Raw genomic sequence first — 20,337 nt, forward strand, 5'->3', positions numbered from 1 at the left:
GTTCTTCTTACTTATACTCTTCTTTAATAGTTTGCCTGCAGTTTATATATGTTTTGCTTCCATTTTTCACCAGCGTTTACCGAATGCTGCTCTTTCGGCTTATCGTATACCGAAACATGTCTAATTAAATATTTAAGTTACTTGCTGCTTCGTGGTCCTGCAGCGGAACATTTTCTCTGTAGTGTTCTGTAATCAACCAGTAACGTACATTCTCTAATGTGATTACATTCCAACCTATGACAAGACAAGATCACTAGTGTTGCGATTTGGAACCAGTCATTGGGATTATCCATCTCTGGTGGCATCATCATAGCTTTGCCAAGCTGTCTTGGAAATATATTATTTGGTTGTTCTTACTATGTTGTATGGTTGACATAAATATGTTATATTATTTGATACCATTATTGACAAATCGAAACATGATAAAATTTCAATTTAATATTAATTCGTTCCAAACGACATATATCAAAATTATATCCTCTGATGATACAAATATTAAAATGAGCAATAATTTTGAAATATCGTTGATATGGTTTTTTGATCGGGAACATTACACAAAAGACCCATTGTTACCGTGCCTTTAAAATCGTAAAACAAATTTCCATTTGAGCACTTTACTCCAGACGCCTCCCTTAATAGAAACAATCTGGCAAAATCGATTTTTTAGTTTTTTGCTTTTAGTTTTTTGCTTCAAATGATTATGTCCGAGGATTGGCTCCAGTTATCTTGATGTATTATGTTTTTATGTTATTCATTTTCAACACAAAATTACGCGAATTGCGAGAAAAATGCAATTTAAGTTTTAAACTGGAAATATAGCATATTTGGCAACACTGTAACCAAAAATAACTATTTTTTCTAGATTCTCTGATTTATTGCCTTCAAAATATATCTCACGGATTGTTAATGGACCAAATGAAACCAAAGATATGATTAAAAATTAATAATTGATTATTTTTTCTATGGAAAATTTTCCATGTACGATTATTACACGCCATAAAAATTTTGTCATCAATACGCACCTATGACACTTGTGAGCGAGACTTTTGTTTACATTTATAGTGAAAACTCGCAACATAGTCAACCGATCTTAATACAGAATAGATAGAAGCATCAATTGTCTTCTTTGAATTATTTATACTATTTATAAGTCTCAAGATATTCAATCTCAAACATTAAAAATCGGTTTTCTCGGAATGTACAAAATGGCACTTGTCATAAGATAGCACAACAGCAACGACAAAACATTTTTAAAAGAATTACTATTAGCGAAGCGAATTTGATCTAATGTTTGAATAGTTCTGTTCCAATAGTTTGAACAAGTTGTGCAATCACCGCGGGAACCAATAGATAATCATGCTTGGATGTAACAAATTATCATTCAATGTACACCTCCTGGTAATCCAAAGTTGTGTGTTGATCAATACCAGCACCGTGCAGGCTCGTACGTAAATCGCAGCAAGCAAGAAAAGGAGTGTTAGTCCGACAATTGTTATTACTATGGGCCGTATATAGTACTGCGCACTAGACAAGTGTCACGGGAGGAGAAAGACTGAGGGTTTTATGCTGGAAGTCTCGCGTGATTCATTTTAGTCTCTGGGTGTCAGGCCGTCAGGAGATCCATTAGGTGCCTAACAATAGGTTTTCGGATATCATATCATAATATGATAACGACGAATAATGAGAAAATGTCTAGCAATATACTCAAATCAAAGAAGTCAAACAAGTAAAACGAAAAGCACCAAATCATTTCGAAAACAATAAATAAAAATAATATACCGACTGCTGCTGCTAAAAAGGGAGCGATTGTATTCGCGACGAAAACATAATATAATTTTGCCCAAGAAGATTAAGATTTAAGAGATTAACTGTAGGTTAAACCTTACTTTGCAGGACAGACATACTAGCAATTTGACGTGCACGTCTGTTATTATTATTTTAACTACACGCAGAGAAATAAGGCATATTCGAATCAAATATTTTGCGACTTTGATTCTAAGTCAAAGATTTTGTTAAAACAGAAATGCAATTTCTCTGTTTCAAATACCAAACATTGTTGGTACAAAAATATCGGCATTGGTGACAAAATAATCTGCATTTTGATTCTAAAATCCCTGCAAAAAGCAGGGAATATTCGTATCAAATATATTCAAACTTTGATTCAAATTCAAGTATTTAGTTGAACCCAAAAAGCATTGGTTGGTTGTACAATAGCATTATTTAAAACAAAAGTATTGCTGTTAGATTTAGAAATATTGCTTGAAAATGGATAGAATGTGTTTGGTTCGATCTTTGTTGTATCATACAAATAAAAAAATGGACGCATCGGAGGTCGAGAATAAAGAATTGGAGTTCAAGACGCTAGATTTAGACTATTTGAGCATTATAAAAATGTAAATACAATTTGATTAGTGCAATTCGGTCGTGAGTGCTTTCATAGGTGAGAAAATTATTTATTAATGGGGTAATACCTAAGAACCTAATATTATTGTTATTATTCCAGAAAATTGATACATCGTCGAAATTTATCGAACGAGAGAAAGCAGAGGAGCTAAAACAGCATTTTTTAGCGGAAAGCTTGGAAAAGTTGTAATTTACGCAAATATGCAAATTGGAATTTGGGATTGGGATTCGGTGCAAAATATGAGCATCTTAGGGTAGAAGAAAAAACAAAAATCAAGATGTTAATATTAATTACACCTTTTTTGAAAACAAAATAAAAGTTTTTTGATTCAAATAGATTTTTTCATTGTTTTAAAAAGGAAAAGCATATTTCAACTAACAAATAACATACTTTGTTTCAAAAAAGGATATCATAGATTCAAATAAAATTATTATTGAATCTGCACAAAATCCTATGGCGGCTTGTTAGTAGAAACAACAAGCATTTTTTTGGAATCTAACAACAAATATTTTTGAATCTAAAAAAATTGCAATTAGGCCCTGATTCAAAAATATATATTTTTGATTTCTAAGCGAATTATTTTGGAATTTAATATACATTTTTCTGTGTGTACTAACAAAAGAAGCAAGGCTTATTACGAAAAGATAAAGAAGAATGGTAAGAAATAATTTACTAATTTATTAAACAAAATTAGATTTATCAAATTCTAAAAGATGCAGGAAATGAAGAAGAGGATCCAGTTTTAGTCGCTTCTTACGACATTGGAGCAGGAACCCAGTGGATCAACTCTTCACTTCCGTCGCCGGATTCCACACGATCTCAGGCCGGGATTTATCTGAAGCAATATAATAATGATATTAACCTACTAGTGGACACTAGCCCTTTCTGCGATTATCAGATATCTAATAAACGACAAAGGATTATCAAAGTATTTATTACATTGTGGGAAAAGCAGAATGCGTCATAGGCGAAGAAAGCTTTCTTGGAAATGATTTTTCCCTTGATTGCGAGCAATGGAATTGCTTACTTCATTCTCGAGTGAGCAAGAGAAAAAATTACTGGATTATTTTAAAAGAACTTTGAGTCGAGTGATTAAAAATTAGAGGGAAACTTCCTCTTCGCAAAGTGCAATTGAAGCGTCGGAGTGGAACCGTTTATCATCAACTGTATTTTTCAAACATCCTAAGGTCATCCAGAAACCGATTTTTCGACTGATCTCAACCTCTCAGATAATGATTTGGCCTAAAAACTGAATACTACCCGCTGAACTGTTGACAAAAAATCTACAAATGTTAACGAGAAATCAAACATTCCAACCGAAGCCCCAAACAACAAACAGTGGTCCAATTTCAAGCCCGTATGCTATACAACCATGAAGCTTAATGGATGTGTTTCGAAGATTCATATGCGAAGCTGATTTTAAAAAAATCTTTCTCGTGGCTAGTTTCGTAACAGGTTTAAGTTTGTTTTCAAGAAAAAGAATTATAGTTTCCAAGATAACCAGCCGTTTTCGTGACGGATAAGACTAAAATGGAATACCATGATATACATATTTTACCTTTAAGTAAGTCTCATGATGGTGTAGTTACGTTTTGGCCAGGCATTTGCGTTGTTTTATTGGTTCTTCACAAAGAAGCAAAGCTGTTGATGCCAATTTGTACGTATTCCATCGTTTGTAGGCCAAGTAATTAATGAAATAGTGAGGCACCCTCCTTAATATGGTGAAAATAGGCACTTTACCCTAGTATAAAATTTAATGAAATGACATGAATGAATACACCAAACAGAATAAATGAATTAAACTAATAAAGTTGAACATTTGATAAATTTGGTCAAACCAAATAAAATCAATAAAATTATTAAAGCAGAACAAAGAAATAAATCAGTTAAATTTTAGAAGAAAATATAATTAATAGAAAAAAATTGCTGAATCATTAAATTTAAATAAAACTTTAACTATTAAAGCCCGTGAAAATTATACAATTGGTTGTCTTTTATCATGGTCTGCCTAAACCCAACTCCTACCAGCAGAAGACAAAAGATTAGTCCGTATCATTTTAAGCTATCTAGATATGTCAATTCCTTGCTCGCATTTGAATACAATGGCTAAAAACTTTCGACAACTTTCCCTACTTAGTGATCTCTAGCCAACTGAATGTAGTTAGAACAAAAATGAAGAAAATTAATAAAACTACTTAACTTTAAAGGGTTGATAAATGAGATAAAGCTGCGAAGATCTTCTTCATCAGCTTGGGATGCGAAGAATTTCGGCAACAAATTAAAATCTTATTTTGATCTCAGTTCAAATATTTTTTTCAAATATGTCTTCAAATATTGATTTCATTTTTGCTATCATTACATATTTTGCGAAATTTATAAATCTTAGAGAGTTTAAGTTGCAGAAACAGTGGTGGTGGCTATTTAGTGTAATAGCGCAATTTGCTGTTTTCGATTTTGGTCTTTTAACCGTTAAACGACCAAAACGATATTAGCTTGAGCAATCCTACTTGCAACAACACACCATCAAGTTAATATTTTCTTGTTCAAAGTTCTTCAAAAAAAATCTTTTGTGGGACTTTGAACATTTTTTGATCGTCAAATTTTACAAACGCGTTGAACTGAACAAAAGCAAAAATTGCTAGAGGTTTAGTGTTTCTACTAAACAATTGTGAAGAAACATGGCCATACAAATTGTTAAGCCACGCTCTATTTTTTTTTAAATGACTTCATGACGGCATAATTTTTTTTTATTTGGATTGGGGCCGTGCCTGTTGGCTGGCTACGTCCTTGATGGATAATTCTTAACAAGATTCAGGTTTGGTGGACTGTGGAGTCCACCTCGACACCAGCTGATTCATGTCGAAACACAATTGAAGGCAAAATATGTAGTTAAATTTTACACGAAAAGAAATCGATTCTTAACTGAAAATAGAGAATAGCTTCAGAAAACTGGCCTGATGCACGGTTCTATCGCACGAAGGGCGCCCCATTGATACTTTGGAGCGTACGTAGCAAAAGAAAAAAAAACTCAAAATATTTGGAAAACTGTTTTTGCTATTGAATATCCTCTATTTTAATGGCGTCAATATCAAATTACAAGAACTCAGCCTTTCTTTCGCCGACGATATGATTTTTTTTTTTCGAGAAATACGGGATAAAACCGATGCCGAGTTCCTTCAGAGTGAACTGGAGAGCTTTAGTACGTGGTGTGATCTAAACAGAATGGTTTCGAACCCGAGTAAATGCTCAATTGTTACGTTCACGCGGAAACGTCATCCGATTCAGTTTAACTACAATTTCTTCGACTTGAACATTCCAAGAAACTCTCACGTTAAGGATCTCGGAGTCATCATGGATTCGGCACTAACATTCAAACCACATACATCATTCATTGTGGATAATGCATCAAGACAGCTTGGATTCATCTCGCTCTATTGTGCGATGATTCGCTCAGCACTAATATTGTTCTGCTGTTTGGAATCCGTACTACCAGAACGGCGTTGACAGAATCGAGGCAGGTTCATATGCTTTGCACTCCGACATCTTCCTTGGCAAAAAAAAGATTTCAGCTGCCGAGCTACGAAAACCGTTATCAGTTAATAAAGCTCGACACACTATGCATCCAAAGGGACAGTTTGTCACGGACTTACTGTCTGCCAGGGTGGATTGCCCCTAAATCCTCCGACACCCGGATCTTCAAGCTCGCTTGTCGCCTTTTTTGAAAACAGGTATTAGTGTCGAACATTTCCAGTGCAATGGAAACGTTTGGTGCTGAAGCGACATATTGAAAAGTTTCGCGAGTGGTGTAGCCAAGATGTCCGAGCATTTTTTCAATACAGCTGCAGGCATTGTCTTCTGGATAGTGAACTCTTGGGTTCTGTTTGTCACGGACTTACTGTCTGCCAGGGGGATTGCCCCTAAATCCTCCGACACCCGGATCATTTCGTTGAAATAAATTACTCTTTGAAATTTGCGGCAAAACCAAGAAAAAAGTTCTTCTTTATTTGGTGAGGCGAACTTGACTAGAGATAATAGATAAGACAAGTCTTTGATTGGCCAGAAAACTTTTTTTGCACTTCTATATTAACACAAACCTACAAATTATTACTAAATCTTTGATTTCATATATAATATTAGTTGACTATTAATTTCTGAAGCGAACAAATAGTTTCGGCAAGGTTTTTCAATCAAATATCCCTATGTGAGATGGGTTGATTGCGTTTTTTAAATCTCATGTTGGCTAAGCAATTAAGTGTCGAACTCTCAATCCGGTCAATATCAACTCGAAATATTTTTAATATTTTAGAACAGTGATTCGACTATGACAGATGTATTCAAATAACTGAAACCAAGTTCGGTAGGTTGCCGTAATTCTACTTTTAAAAATAATTATTATTGATTTTATAGCTCTCTACAATTGTTCTATACTATGAGATCCTGGTACAAGCAATTGATAAACATATTCTGGAATAATAAACTTCGAATGATTTGAAGCATTACTAAAATGATTTTCTTACAAACTTAAAACAAAACTGAACGTTAGATTCGGTAGTCCACGGTCGTTAACTTACCATTTTATTGATAAAATATATAGTCAATTTTGATAAAACTTTGTTTTAAGAAAAACTTTCTTTTTTTAAATCCCTTAAAAACTAAATTTAATATAACATTGCTTCCATTAACTTTAGAATATAAATTCGTTTTTTTCACCCACCGAAAATTTTCCACTGTGTTTCCATTATAATTATAATCAATGTACTCTTAGAGTTACTAGACTAGTCGAAAAAACTTAGTGTTTACATCATCGTTACAGTATGTTTACAATAAACTGTGCAAAGCCTGTTTCACAAGTGGAGAGGCTCCCCTACCCATTAACTCTAGCCAGCAGAAAAAGAACCTGCCGAAAAAACATAAATCAAGATATAATTTGCTTCAAATAAAAAAAGCAAAAAAACTGCTCCCTCGATAACCAATTCTCATCTGCCGAGTAGTACAGTATGTTTCAATTTACTCCCATAACACCATACCGTTAACCGATTGGTGGTGGTTAAATGCTGCAGATGTATTGCAATACATAGTTCGCACAATCAGTCACGACCGGCGCTCGGCCAGACGGACACGGAACATGAAAACTGATGAGTTATGGATGCGAAATTCCACATGCTTCTTTTCCCCCTGCACTGACTGTATGGTTTTCGCGAATTGTATGACGCCATGCCACCAAGAATCAAATCTCCCGTATGTTGAGAGCATAGTGTAAATAAAAATCCCGAAAAACGATAGCACACGCTCGCTCTCGGTACTCATTTGTAGGCAATCAATCATATTGAAAACGACACTGGTTGATTGCGTTGCGGTGCGTGTCAGTCCATGAAAGTGAAGCCCGGGTTGTAAGGAATTAATGGTTATTTATAACATATGCAAAGCCAGACGGGAAATGATCAGCAGGCCACAATGCTTTAGGTCCAACGAGGTATGTCGATAGGAATGTGTCAAAAAGTCAACGAGGTATTAAGAGACGAATAAAAAAATTGGAAACATGTATGTAGGATGGTGTGACAGCACGGAATTTCTCACCACCACACACTACGGTCAACGGGCACCAATTCCAAACAACTTCGTCGCAAAACTGTACACCAATTAGCATGTAATTTGTCTTCGTTCGTGCTGGGGAGAGCCTGTGGCTCAAACGCACACGCGATCACGATCCAGCAAACATGCCCTCTAGCCACCACATATACTCCCAATAGCACCGGCACGATATAAATGAAGTCGTTTCCTGTAAGACCAAATGGCCTTATTTCGAACGTATTCTTACGAATTTAAGTTATCATCACCTTCAACACACCGCCGTCATCAATTGTGAACACTATCGGAACAATCGAGATCATGTTCAGCAGTTGTTCGTAAAGCATGCATACTGCTGATGGTTTGAACGCAAACCGCACAGTGAGTGAACTCATCAAATTGTGGTCAAATTTAAATAATCACCAAATCACCTTTCGGCGGGCTTATTTCACTGTTAGCCGAACAACAGAATTCATCACTAAATGTGTAGACAGACCACGCACAACTGTTCCGATCGTTATCGACAGTGGGAAACATACGAAAAGCCTTCTATTTGGTATACCTTTTCTCTATTTATCATTGTCGATTTCGTCTAAATCCATAAATCATATTTCTCCCTTGCAAGCAATCGTTGGCTGCGGCTCTTTTTTGTTTCTGGGTGCAAGATTTTGAGTAATGATGATGATCCAAAAGTCGATGAAGAGTTTGGAAACATTTGTAGGTCCCTTTGTGTAGTAAAAGCAAGACAAAAAGTGTGCTGGTTTTGGGCAAGATAAAGATTGGTATTGTAGTATTCGAATAATTGCATATAGGTAAGTATAACGAGTACGAAGAAAACCATTACACTGCTAGGTAACTTTATGCCCATTTATTCTATGGTTCTCATCTCCGCATCAAATGGTCTTTCGGCAAAAGAAAGCAATAACTCATAATGATCTGCGGACACATTTTCGTTCTCATTCCGGTACATTCTGCTAGCATAATGGCTCTGTCCAAAACACAACGCGAAATCACGATACACAAAGCAAAAAACGAGTGGTCATCATCATCCGTCATCACTAGCTCTAATTCATTTCTACGTATATTCGTCAATCATTTTAATTCACGGCAAATAACTGTAAACACAACGATACTTTTCAGACAAAACTATACCCTTCATCTTAAAAAAGCAGTAGCACTCCTTTCCCTAACACATTCAAATTATCTTTCATCTCCGAGAAAAAGACACATTTACGATTGTCTTGTTGCGGTTAGATTAGCTGTTCCGGTCGACAAGCATACCAGACTCACAACTGGCCGAATACAGCAGCAGGTGACGGCATAGAATGCGATTACACACTTTTGAAATCCTTTTTTGTGTGTCCTCGAATTTCTTTCTTTACGGCCCTTAACACTTCTCTTTAATGTCTTCATGCCGCGATGGCACCCCCGGGAGACAGAGAAAAAAAGATCTGAAACCACCGCATGCCGTGGGAATCGCAAGAACAAGAGTAACCGCTACCCGTGAAGCAGGAGGCGGGCTGAGTTGAGCATTTGGGTTGCTGTGTATGATAAAGTTCTGAACTTTTGACATTTTCTTTTCCGTCTTTTTCCTCATGACACACGACATGGAATTTTGTGACCTCTATGCCATGTATCAAAATTAACAGTGACAATGAAAAGGTCTAACTTTGCCAGACAGTAAGGTTCCACGTTATTTAGGAATGATGCTTTTCCAGAGCGATTTGATACTTATCTGATTCAATGTCACTCTCGTACCACTTCAAATCATAGTAATCTCATCAAGCAAATTAGTGCCTTACCTGTATCACTCGCATCGGCAGTCCGGTTTCCTTGGCTAACTGTTCCCTGATGTGTCGCGTTGGTTTGGGCGTTTGACTAAATGCAGTTTTTAGCACTTCTAACTGTTTGGCCTTAATTGTCGTTCGCGGACCCCTCCGTTTCGAGCCTCCACCATCATCAGGGCTTTTGTTCTCGGCCTGCGAGTCCCCCCGACACTCCGGATCACCGTCCAACGAACCCTGATCACTATCGTCATGACCTGTCTTACTATCCGTACTCATACTTTGCACCGACAGGTCCGACGCTCCGAGGGGTCCATCACTTGGTCCGAGCGGTCCTAATCCTAAGCCAGGCCTTATGTGTTCATCCTCATCTTCATCTTCCGATCCCGAACCCATCAGGGAATCTGCAAAAAAAAGATGTTGAAAAGCAATTATTCAAAATGTGTTCAGCAAATATTTGTACCAATCGAAACAAGTGGAATCAAGAGAGCCGGAAAATGAAACCGTTTTACCACAAGAGCACTTCCTGATCACGATAGAGAGTACTTCTCAATAGCACCGACTGTTTTTGTCATCCTTCTATTTTTATTTGATATGTTTCCACTCATTCATTTTACCCGCCACCCTAGTATCGGTGCACTTGCCCAGAATCCACCCTCTCGTTCCGAAGTAAACTCAAATAGAAAAACAAAAACCGTTTAAAATCTCTTTACAAACAGTCTGCAGAGGCTGAAGGCTGAAGATATTTCACCCTCCTTTCAGCGCACGAACCTGTCTCTGTTCCTCTGAATTTTCAGAGAATTTCCACAGAACATTTCCCTCAGTTTGGTCTACTTGTACAAACTTTGGTGGCGCTCCTGGCGCATTGCTGTTTACTTCCCCTTGGCTTGCTTCAGGTCGAAGCAAGCCATGCTCCTAGTATAACAATAAAACGAAAAAGGGCAGCTCATGTCCGGGGCAAAGAAGCAGTTGCGTGTCGTATCAAGTACGTAAATGGCATCGCCTACTGCGACTACGGTTGATAAATATTTCCTTTGCCAGAACACCCGCTCCGTTGAATGGCGCTTTGAATTCTTTCCACACTCCCTCTATTGTACAGTCGATTCTTTGGTGCAATGAAAAACAGTTTATTTGCACATGAATTGTTTGTATGTTTTCTTTGTAATACAACACTTTGTTTTGCTAAGGAAATTGTTTAAGTGAATAATAACACTACCAGCCAGTGCTGGCAAGAGCTTTGTAGAAGATCCTGTCCGGAAAAAGTGCCGGGGGCAGCAGTCAGTGGTGTGCTAGATCGGTTAGATTAGATAGGGTTCGTTTCCTCTGGAGACGGAACAAGTGATGATGAAAGTACAGTATGGTACAGGTTGGATTAATTTCATGCAATTATATTAATCGAACATGAAACAGCCATACATTTGGATGTCCTAGAATAAATTATATTCGACTTTTTTCTTTCGGATTGTTTAATATGAAAACTTAAATATGAATAGATAATTCTAGATATAATATAATGAACCCGACAGAATACTAACGATTTTTTAAAGTACGTTTTGAACCCGCGGAATTGTAAACCCAAAACGTAGGTATCACGACATTGATTCACATGCACAAAAAATTTCCTCATAGACTTTCAGTCCGATATGAATGCATTTTCAATCACCTGTCAGACTTTCTTTGCAGGCCGAAAAATCAGTAACGTTTAAAATCAAGAAAATGCAACATATTAACAACACACCGACAACCCCTTCTAACCCCAAAGCGATTTCCCCTGTCTCCGCTAACCTGTGGTGCCTGTCAGAGCGCGTTGCCGGCAAAATAACATTCGTCCGTGGTCACCCGGCAGACACAGATAGAAGATACTTGAGCAAAAGAGAACTGCCACGCTGAGATCACGCACAACCAACACGAGCCGCGTTTTGACATGTTCCAAATCAACCTACATTAACTGACAGCCTGTCAGTGGAGTTCCGTATGTGTGCACATGAGATTCCCCCGTTCTTGCCTAAAAATCCGAACTAAACATAGCAGAGAAAAAAGTACAAGGGAACACACGTCTATCGTGAGCCTTTCGACCCGCCACAAGCCAGGGCACGGGGGTTGAATACTCGCTAGAAAACACAACCGTCAAGAGCTGTCGTTTGCAGTTGAGTTGGATCGAAATTATCCTCCCGGACAGTCGAGGGTTGTGTGAAAAGTTGAGTCATGCCACGATATAAACATGTTAAAAACACAAGCATACTGCATTCACTAGTGCTTACTGTTACTACTACTCTACGCCCCGAACCAACCGGTGGAGGGATTTGAGCCTCTTTCGAAGGTGATGACGTGATAAGCTTCGAGGATATAAACCGTCAACATGCAACTAAGCTCGTGTTCGTAGTCCACAGCTGCTGCAGCTTATCGCTTGACACATTTTGGCAAGGTCATGAATGTTTAAAGCAACAATCGATCGTAAATACACGCAGAAATGCTCTGCTCAATGCTTTACTGACAATAAATCATTGTTTTCCCATTCTTTCAAAAAATATGGCCCATAAAAAGTTGTCGAACGATCATGTGGTACTTCCAAACCGGTTTCCTTATTTTACACGATGCATCTTATCATGTCTCTGCAATAAACTGACCAATGGACGCGCGGGAAAATAAGCACGTTTCGACGTCGCGCTTCAGTCAAATTTCTAAAGATGGATGCAAGTTAACGTCGATCTATGACCGAGGTACCAGCCTGCTGTGATGAAGGGAATTTTTCTGGTAAGAATCTCAAGAGACGTGAATGTTGTTAGTAGGGGAAAGTGGTCGGTTGCCGGCACTGGTCGGTTGTCGGCACCCCTATGTAGTTTTTGACAGAAAGCAGATATGGTCATACTATTATATTTTATTTGTGTGTTATATTGGCACGTTATTTTTGTGCCGATAGCTGAAATAAACAGTTTCGTATATTCTGTTCTGCAGCCAAAATATTTTTTGAGCAAGCTAAAATATACTCAAATTTTGTTTTGAACCTTTGCTTAGTGTTATAGAAAGAAGTAAAACGATCGAAAAAATATGCGCATTGAATATTAACGATGTGAATTTATTCTATTTTGTGATTTAACATTGAATGGCACCGAAATGTTCGTCACAAATATTTTTTGATCAGTTTTCAAAAAGGTTACTAAAATCGGTTACCGGTACCCAAACATGGTTGGTTGTCGGCACCCTATTTTTGCGGCAAATGCTCTCAATCACCTAATCAATAAGGGTATTTTGGAACGGGCTTTACGAATAGATACCAGAAATCGATCTTTGGCACCATTCTGAAAACCAGGAAAGCGACTTTTGGTTTAGCATTTTACATTTACATGAAGAAAGCCCATTTGGTCGTGCTCACACCGCTAGGTAGCACTGTATATACCAGATTGTCACGATCAGAAAAGCACTAGAAAATCGGCATGACTACAAATTAATACTCTCATCACACATCTCCAAAACGTAATACTAGATATCTCTTTGTTTTGCTTGTAATCCGAGAAATAGTTATTTTCTTATGAGTACTCAAATGCGCACTTTTGCCCGCATAGCACGGGGCAAAAGTGCGCACTGATTAAATAGCCGATTTATTTCCGCCGATAAATTAAACTAATAAATTTTAGGATATCCACCCCCTCTTACTCTTCCTTCATAACTAAAAAGTACCCCTCCCTCTGCCTCGGTTGATGTTGATCAGTTTTCCATTATGTTGAAAAACTTGGATGTTTCATCGTTTAAAAAATGTCGTTCATGATCAAACTGTCACCCCTAGTAACATCATTATTTGTTATAGTTGGGTAGATCACTACAAGAATTCTTGCGAATATGCTATTTATATTGAAAATACATCTTTATTTACATATTCATAGTTTTTTGTTTCTTTTTTAATTAATTAATTTGAGCTTTCAGCACTCTATATTTTTCCTTGGAACCAGTTATGCTGATGCTTTTGTTCCTAAACCGCTCATATCAGTCGTAATTTGACCGGTGAGCTCGCAGTTATTGAAGATGCTGGTCCCTTCTTTAAATCATGGAAGAATTAGTTAAATTTTTATATAAAAAGCGTCATTCGTGTCTTTTCATTGGGACGGATATGCTATGTGCAATTTTACCGCACTGTCAGTTTTTTAACTTATTAAATTTTTGCGAAAATTTCTGAATTTTTTTCATCAAATCGAATATATCTCGTAACGAACCATATGTTGAAGATTTTTAGGGTACTGTAGTTTTATAGATCCTGATTTATTCAAACAGCCAATTTATGATTCCCAAAATTCAAAAAATTATATCAATGCAGCGAAAAATGGTCCTGCCCCCTTAATTTCAAGCCACTATATTGAAACCTTTCATGCTTATATGTACGATTAGTTGACTTAATGATACATACAGAGTTACCAGGTTCTAGCGCTTGTGTGCCGACAACCGAACACATTCCCCTACATGCACAGTTGCAATATTTATTTATTGGCCAGCTTGTTGTCTGTGGTAGACCAAACGACCGAACAAGCTTACTTAAGGGATTAGATACTTTCTCGTGTGGAAAAATTAAGAAATATTTGGATGTTTTTTAAAGTATGTGGCAATAACTTAATTACATCAAAGTTTAATATTTTTAACATCAAAGTTATGATTCTTTGATAAAACGATTTTCACAGTGGAAATAAAAACAAGTATTATTTAGTTTATAATGAAATTGCAGTGATTCCAATGAAGTTCAGCAGGTCATCTAAAATCCCAAAAACCCGAGAAAACAGTAGTTTAGGGATATTTTTAGTAAATCAGTTATTGTAGAGGCGTTTCGATTCTAAGTAATTGAACATATATTTCTAATTTTTTTTGAATCCTCATTTGAAAAATATAGATTTATACATATTTGAAATCGTTTAAGAACATACAATAATAATTTGAGATTGATACTTAGAAAAAAAAAAAAAAGAAAATCGATTGAATACTTTTAGAAAATACCATTTAAAGAAAATCGAGTCTAAAGTTTCACGTTTATCATAGCTATTGGTACACTAGGTTCATTTTGAAATGCTGTAATTTTCCTTTGATTTAAGTAGATCTTCCAAAATAGAATTCAATCCTTATGAAATGTGCCGATTGTCTTATCAACAAAACTCAAATTATAGGTACAACGTTCTCATATTGAATTTCTGGAGTTCCGGAGTTACGGGTTGAAGAGTTCGTCCACACAGCAAATTCACATTATTACCTTTCTCATATAGATAGGTTATGCAATCATTCTGAATATCGACAACCTAATCCCGACCTAAATTATTTGACTAATATAGATTTTCTGGATTTTAACAGGGGCGTAGTTAGGGGTATGCGGTGAGGGACCACCCTTCCCTAACCTCCCTTCCCTCATCATGAAACTCCCCTCCCGCATTTCCTAGTTCCTCTAGAATAAACTTTCCTAGTGGGTCTGATAAACCAGTAAAATAATTTGGTTTGAGATGATTTTGAGTTTGAAGCTACTTCAAAATTGTAACTAATTTAAAATTTCTTAACATGTTGAAAATTTTTGGCGGGGTCCAGGCCCTCGAACCTTTCTCCTGGATCCACCGTTGGCTTCAAGCGCTTCATTTAATACATTTAGAGAAAAACGAAAGTTTGAGATTGAATATCTTTGAACTTATAAATGGTACAAACAATTCAAAGAAGACAATTGGTGCTTCTATCTATTCTGTATTAATCTCTGAAATATTATGAAGATCGATTGACTATGTTGCGAGTTTTTATTATAAATGTAAACAAAAGTGGCACTCACACGTGTCATACGTGTGCATTGATAACAAAATTTGTATGACATGTCATAATCGAGCATGGAAAATTTTCCATTGAAAAAAATCATCAATAACTTTTATTCATATCTTTGGCTTCATTTGGTCTATAAACAATCGGTGAGATGCATTTTTGAAGGAAATAAGTCAGGGATTCTAGAAAAATTGTTATTTTTGGTTACAATGTTGTAAAATAGGAAAAACCAACAAAGTTGAAAACTTTAACTGCATTTTTCTCACAATTCGTGCTTTTTTCTTTTGAAAATGGTTATGCCATTGTTTTCCTCAGATAGTTTTACACATAACAACATTTTATACATCAATATAGCTCGAGCCAATCCCCGGTCACAGTTATTTGAAGCAAAAAATTAAAAAAATCTCAACACATTTCTCGCCATTTCTCAGTTACCAAGAAGAATGTCAAAATTCTGAAAAAGCCACTTTGTAGAGATTTTTTTGACAAGCGATGTGGCATTTCTAACTAAGTTTACTCCAAAATGGCGTTTGTCATAAGATAGCACAACAGCGACGACATAGCATCTCAAGTTCGTGGCTGTCGATGTATGTGCAAAGCGTACTAGATATGCAATAGACATTTCCACCATTATATTAAACATAACCAGCAATGGAATCGTAGTTTGGATAAATGATGCACCACTGCACCACTAGATGGATTAAAACGGGCTTTTAATAATATATTTGATTGAAAACTGAACACACTTTCTATAGCTGTAACCCAGGCTAATCCTCAATTCAATTAATCGCTCAATCGAAAAGTAACTTTCACTCTTGTCTGCGAAACAGTTGAAGTTATCAGCACTATTATTCATTTATCTTCTGGATATTCATTCCACCCCTATTCATCTCTAGTGTCATTAAGTAAGTCGATCTAGAACAGCGATAGTAGAATTGAATGACAAACTTCACATCAACTGGTCCGAATCAGACAACGATTGACTCGTGCGTGGCAGGGATAAGGTTTCTTTTTTACCTTATCTGTTAATTTTTTTTGCATAACATAGCCTACAGAAAGCGTAACCCGAGTCCGGGCCTACGAGAAAACGCGATTTGTGCCGACAGCCGTACACTTTAAAAGAGACAGACGATTTTCCGTTCCTCCGGAAAACTGGCAAGTCTGCATTTATTCGACAAAACTAAACAAGCGTTAACTATAAGCTGGCAGTGTGATTCTTATCAACCCATCACAATATTTGACATCCCTCATCGCAGAACTCAGAAACGGAAGAGGGGTTTTTTGGTGCTAGGTATCCCGTTTCGACTCAATGCGACTATTGTGTGAAACGGGAAGCCATACGGATGGGGTGACTTATCTGCTGCTGCCATGTACAGGGTTCGGAAGCGACTGTTGGTGACGTAAATTCACGCAAGATCAGATAAAAAGATCAACGAGGGTTTTTCGCACACAGGGGATGCTGCGCATCAAAGCTGCAAATTTTGTCAAGTGAAGACGGCGCCAGGATTATCAAATAATACATTCGCAGGAATGCAGTGTTTGGTCAATCAATTATATGATATAGTACATTTAAACAAGAACTTTCAAAGATAATATATGAACTCGAATTTAATACCGGAATTTTCGCATGCTAATCAGCTCCAATGCTCCAAATTTAATACTAACATGTAGGAATCAGTGAAATTCAAACGTTCGATTTTTCTAAGAAAATCTCTGTACATAGCCTATAGGCTCTCAAATGCCAAACTTAGTCCGCTAGACGCGCCATCTTCATTTTTGGCAAATGGCGCATTCAAACAATGCATTCAAACTATAGAAGGATCGCTCTATTTTAATCAACTGGAATAAATTAGAATTAGGGTAATTTGGGGAGAGATGTCGCACATTTCTAAATATCGATCCTGCATCAAAGTAATCCATTCAATATTTGATGAAATCATTTTTATCGATTGCGACAAGTCTCTAAAATACTGTGAAATGGCTTTGCCATGAAAAACGCCGTACCGTGGTCACAAACTAAAAAATGGTGAACAAAAGTATTTACCTCTCGTTGATGTTTTTTGTGATTGAGTGTCCAGCTTAGTTTCTTGATGTTTGATTATACCTATAAATCGGCTAGCACTTTTCTTAAGGGGGCGCTACCATTTCTAGAAACATTTTTTTATTCCACATTTTAAAAATATTTTTCTTTCGCAACCTTGTGTAACGGTTAAGTTTGAGTATCTTAATTAAGCGCACTATTAATCTATATGTTTGTACGAGCGGTATATATCTATGTGTTAGTAGGGGTTCCTTAAAAGCAGTTCCCAACCATGAATTTATATAACTTAGGTTTGTTCTTGAAAGATTCATTTTGAAAAAAGGCATTAATTCCTTGAAATTTTCGTTTTATCTCAATATTGACATCACTACAAATCAATCAAATATAAAAATTGCAAGAAGAATAGTTTTTTCGTCTAGTCACCTGTCAACAATAACATTGTTTGCCTCCAAATTGAGTCATTAAGCCATATGCTGTTTTTAGTTTTTTCCGATGCAGCTGAAGTTGAAGATACTTACCGAACTTTTTTTCGCTTTTTTGTACCCAAAATAACAAATAAAAAATATTTTATGAAATTAAATTATTACGACCACACCTTTCATTGAACTATCTTGATCCCTATCCTTTATCTTGATCCCTATCCTTTTCCTGGGATAACTGTCAAAAATGTTAACCCATGCGGCTAAATCCACTGTCAAAGAAGATAGTATCAAACGAGGACGTGATCATATTTTTGTAGAAAATCAATTAAAAATTATTCTGAAGTTTTAAGGGATGAACTTATACATTATTTTATTTAGAACTATGAGCTCTATCGGTTTTTGCTACAAAATTTGAATTTTATTCTTCATTTAATGACCCAATTCTCGAGTACTTTTTCAAATGGACGTGAGTAACATTTGGTAGAAACCGAGAAAAATGCGTTTGAATGCATATTTTTTAATCTTATTTAAAAAATACTGGAGAAATTCCAACATCGCATTTACATTTCACATTGTTTTCAACACATTTTATGTAACGTATCATTTTTACACGTTTGATACGTATATAATGTTAAAACGGAGACTCAACTGCATATTTTGCCTTCCATTTGAGACTTGGTTTGTGAAAATCGGTCATCACCGAAGAACCGATGTGACTTTAATTGTGGAATAAGCCCGGAATCCGGGACATCTGGAATCGTCGATAGTGGACAATATATTCAAAGAATGTTTGATTGGCAAACAGTGATCTAGACCTGCGAAGCAATTTGGTGACTATTTTAATAGTTTTTAGTCTCTGAGGTATTACGATTGTACAGCTTTATATGGGAACTTCCAGTGTAACCTTACTAATCAACCTGAAACTCCGGAACCAAGAGTCAGTACCAAATGAAATTCAGCAGCAGTTCATGGTATTACTGTACCTTTCATTTGAAATCAAGTTTGTAAAAATCGGTAGATTTGTGATATTAGCTGGGGAACTTGGCTTTGCTGTGTGACCGTACTCTTCACCCCATAACTCCGGAATCAGAACCTCCAAAAAATTCAATAGCAGCGTATACCTTTCATTTGAAACTAAGTTTGTGATAATCGGTTCAGAGATGAAAATTGTGTAAGTTTAAATGCCGCACACATACACATACATAGACACACAGACATTTTCCGATCTCGGCGATCTGAATCGAATGGCATATGAAACTCGGCCCTCCGAGCCTCGGTTAGAAAGTCAATTTTCAGGGTGATTGCATATCCATAGTGGAGCTACTATTTAGAGTGCAAAAATTGTCATCAAATATTTTCATTTCTAGAATTCTCTTGAAAGTAAAAAAAAAATTTCTTGTGTATCTCGTCAATGCAGATGACATTTACTTCGGCCATTCTCCCAAATATTTCAAAAATTTGCTTTTGAGTATGGAGTACACGTCGAAGTCAAAACATCGGGGTATTTAGGCTGAAATATAATCGCAAGTGTCGAATAATGTACAATCTTTATGAAAAGACAATCAGCACATTTCATAAGGACCCCTAAAGTAATTGTAATTCCATTTAACTCTTAAAGGCGCAAAACAATTTTTCATAGAATTTTGTGAATATTGTCTCATAGCTATATCACGTTAATGCGATAATTTTTAGACGATTTTCCGGATGTTGTTTTAAAACAACATTGCGCATTTTGCAAGTTTGAGACATTTCGTTGCTTATTTTAATTAATTGCTTGTTTTGTGGGATTCCGCCATCTTAGCCCATACATTCCGCCAACTTACTACGGGGCTGGGGTAAGTTGGCGGCTTTTCTGTGTCACATATACTTGTCTTAAAAATGGAGACAATGCATCAAACATTGAACTGAAAACTTAAAACACCGCCAAATAGCCCCGGCCTTTCCTACATACGAATAATGAAGCTTAGCTCTGTTATGGTCTTATTAAAACGAGCGAGCAAAATTATTATGGCATTTATCTATTTTTAAATGATGAGTAGGTTTTTATGCCTTTTTGAGAAGAGATTACAAAAAGCAAATAGCACTCAAAGGTGATTTCCTCTTTCATAAAAATTTAGAAAAATAAAGTAATAAATAAATAAATTTGAAAAACCCGGTATGTGTTTTTATGGGAATTCGAACACTATAATGAATAATGTATTAGATTTCTTTGTCAGCCTAATTTGTAAAAAATAAAAAAACCGTGTCAATGCTACAAAAGCGTGCAGCAAAATATTAAGAGTACAACGCTTATATTGAGAGGCGAACCAATAAACCAAATCAAGTTTTTGATTCAAATCAAGATTT

At 36.3% G+C, this 20,337-nt stretch overlaps 1 protein-coding gene across 3 annotated transcripts in view; it reads right to left on the reverse strand.

Annotated features, from left to right (window-relative positions):
• The window catches only part of LOC131686769 (LIM/homeobox protein Lhx5), a 158,627-nt gene that overhangs the window by 50,272 nt on the left and 88,018 nt on the right, over positions 1 to 20,337 (reverse strand). For all 3 annotated transcript variants that reach the window (XM_058970752.1, XM_058970751.1, XM_058970753.1), the window contains one exon: positions 9,775 to 10,160. In XM_058970752.1, coding sequence (XP_058826735.1) covers positions 9,775 to 10,160 — 386 coding nt within the window. The remainder of the gene's footprint in view (positions 1 to 9,774; positions 10,161 to 20,337) is intronic.

This window comes from Topomyia yanbarensis, chromosome 3, assembly GCF_030247195.1.
Source record: "Topomyia yanbarensis strain Yona2022 chromosome 3, ASM3024719v1, whole genome shotgun sequence".
Classification (NCBI taxonomy): Eukaryota; Metazoa; Arthropoda; class Insecta; order Diptera; family Culicidae; genus Topomyia; species Topomyia yanbarensis.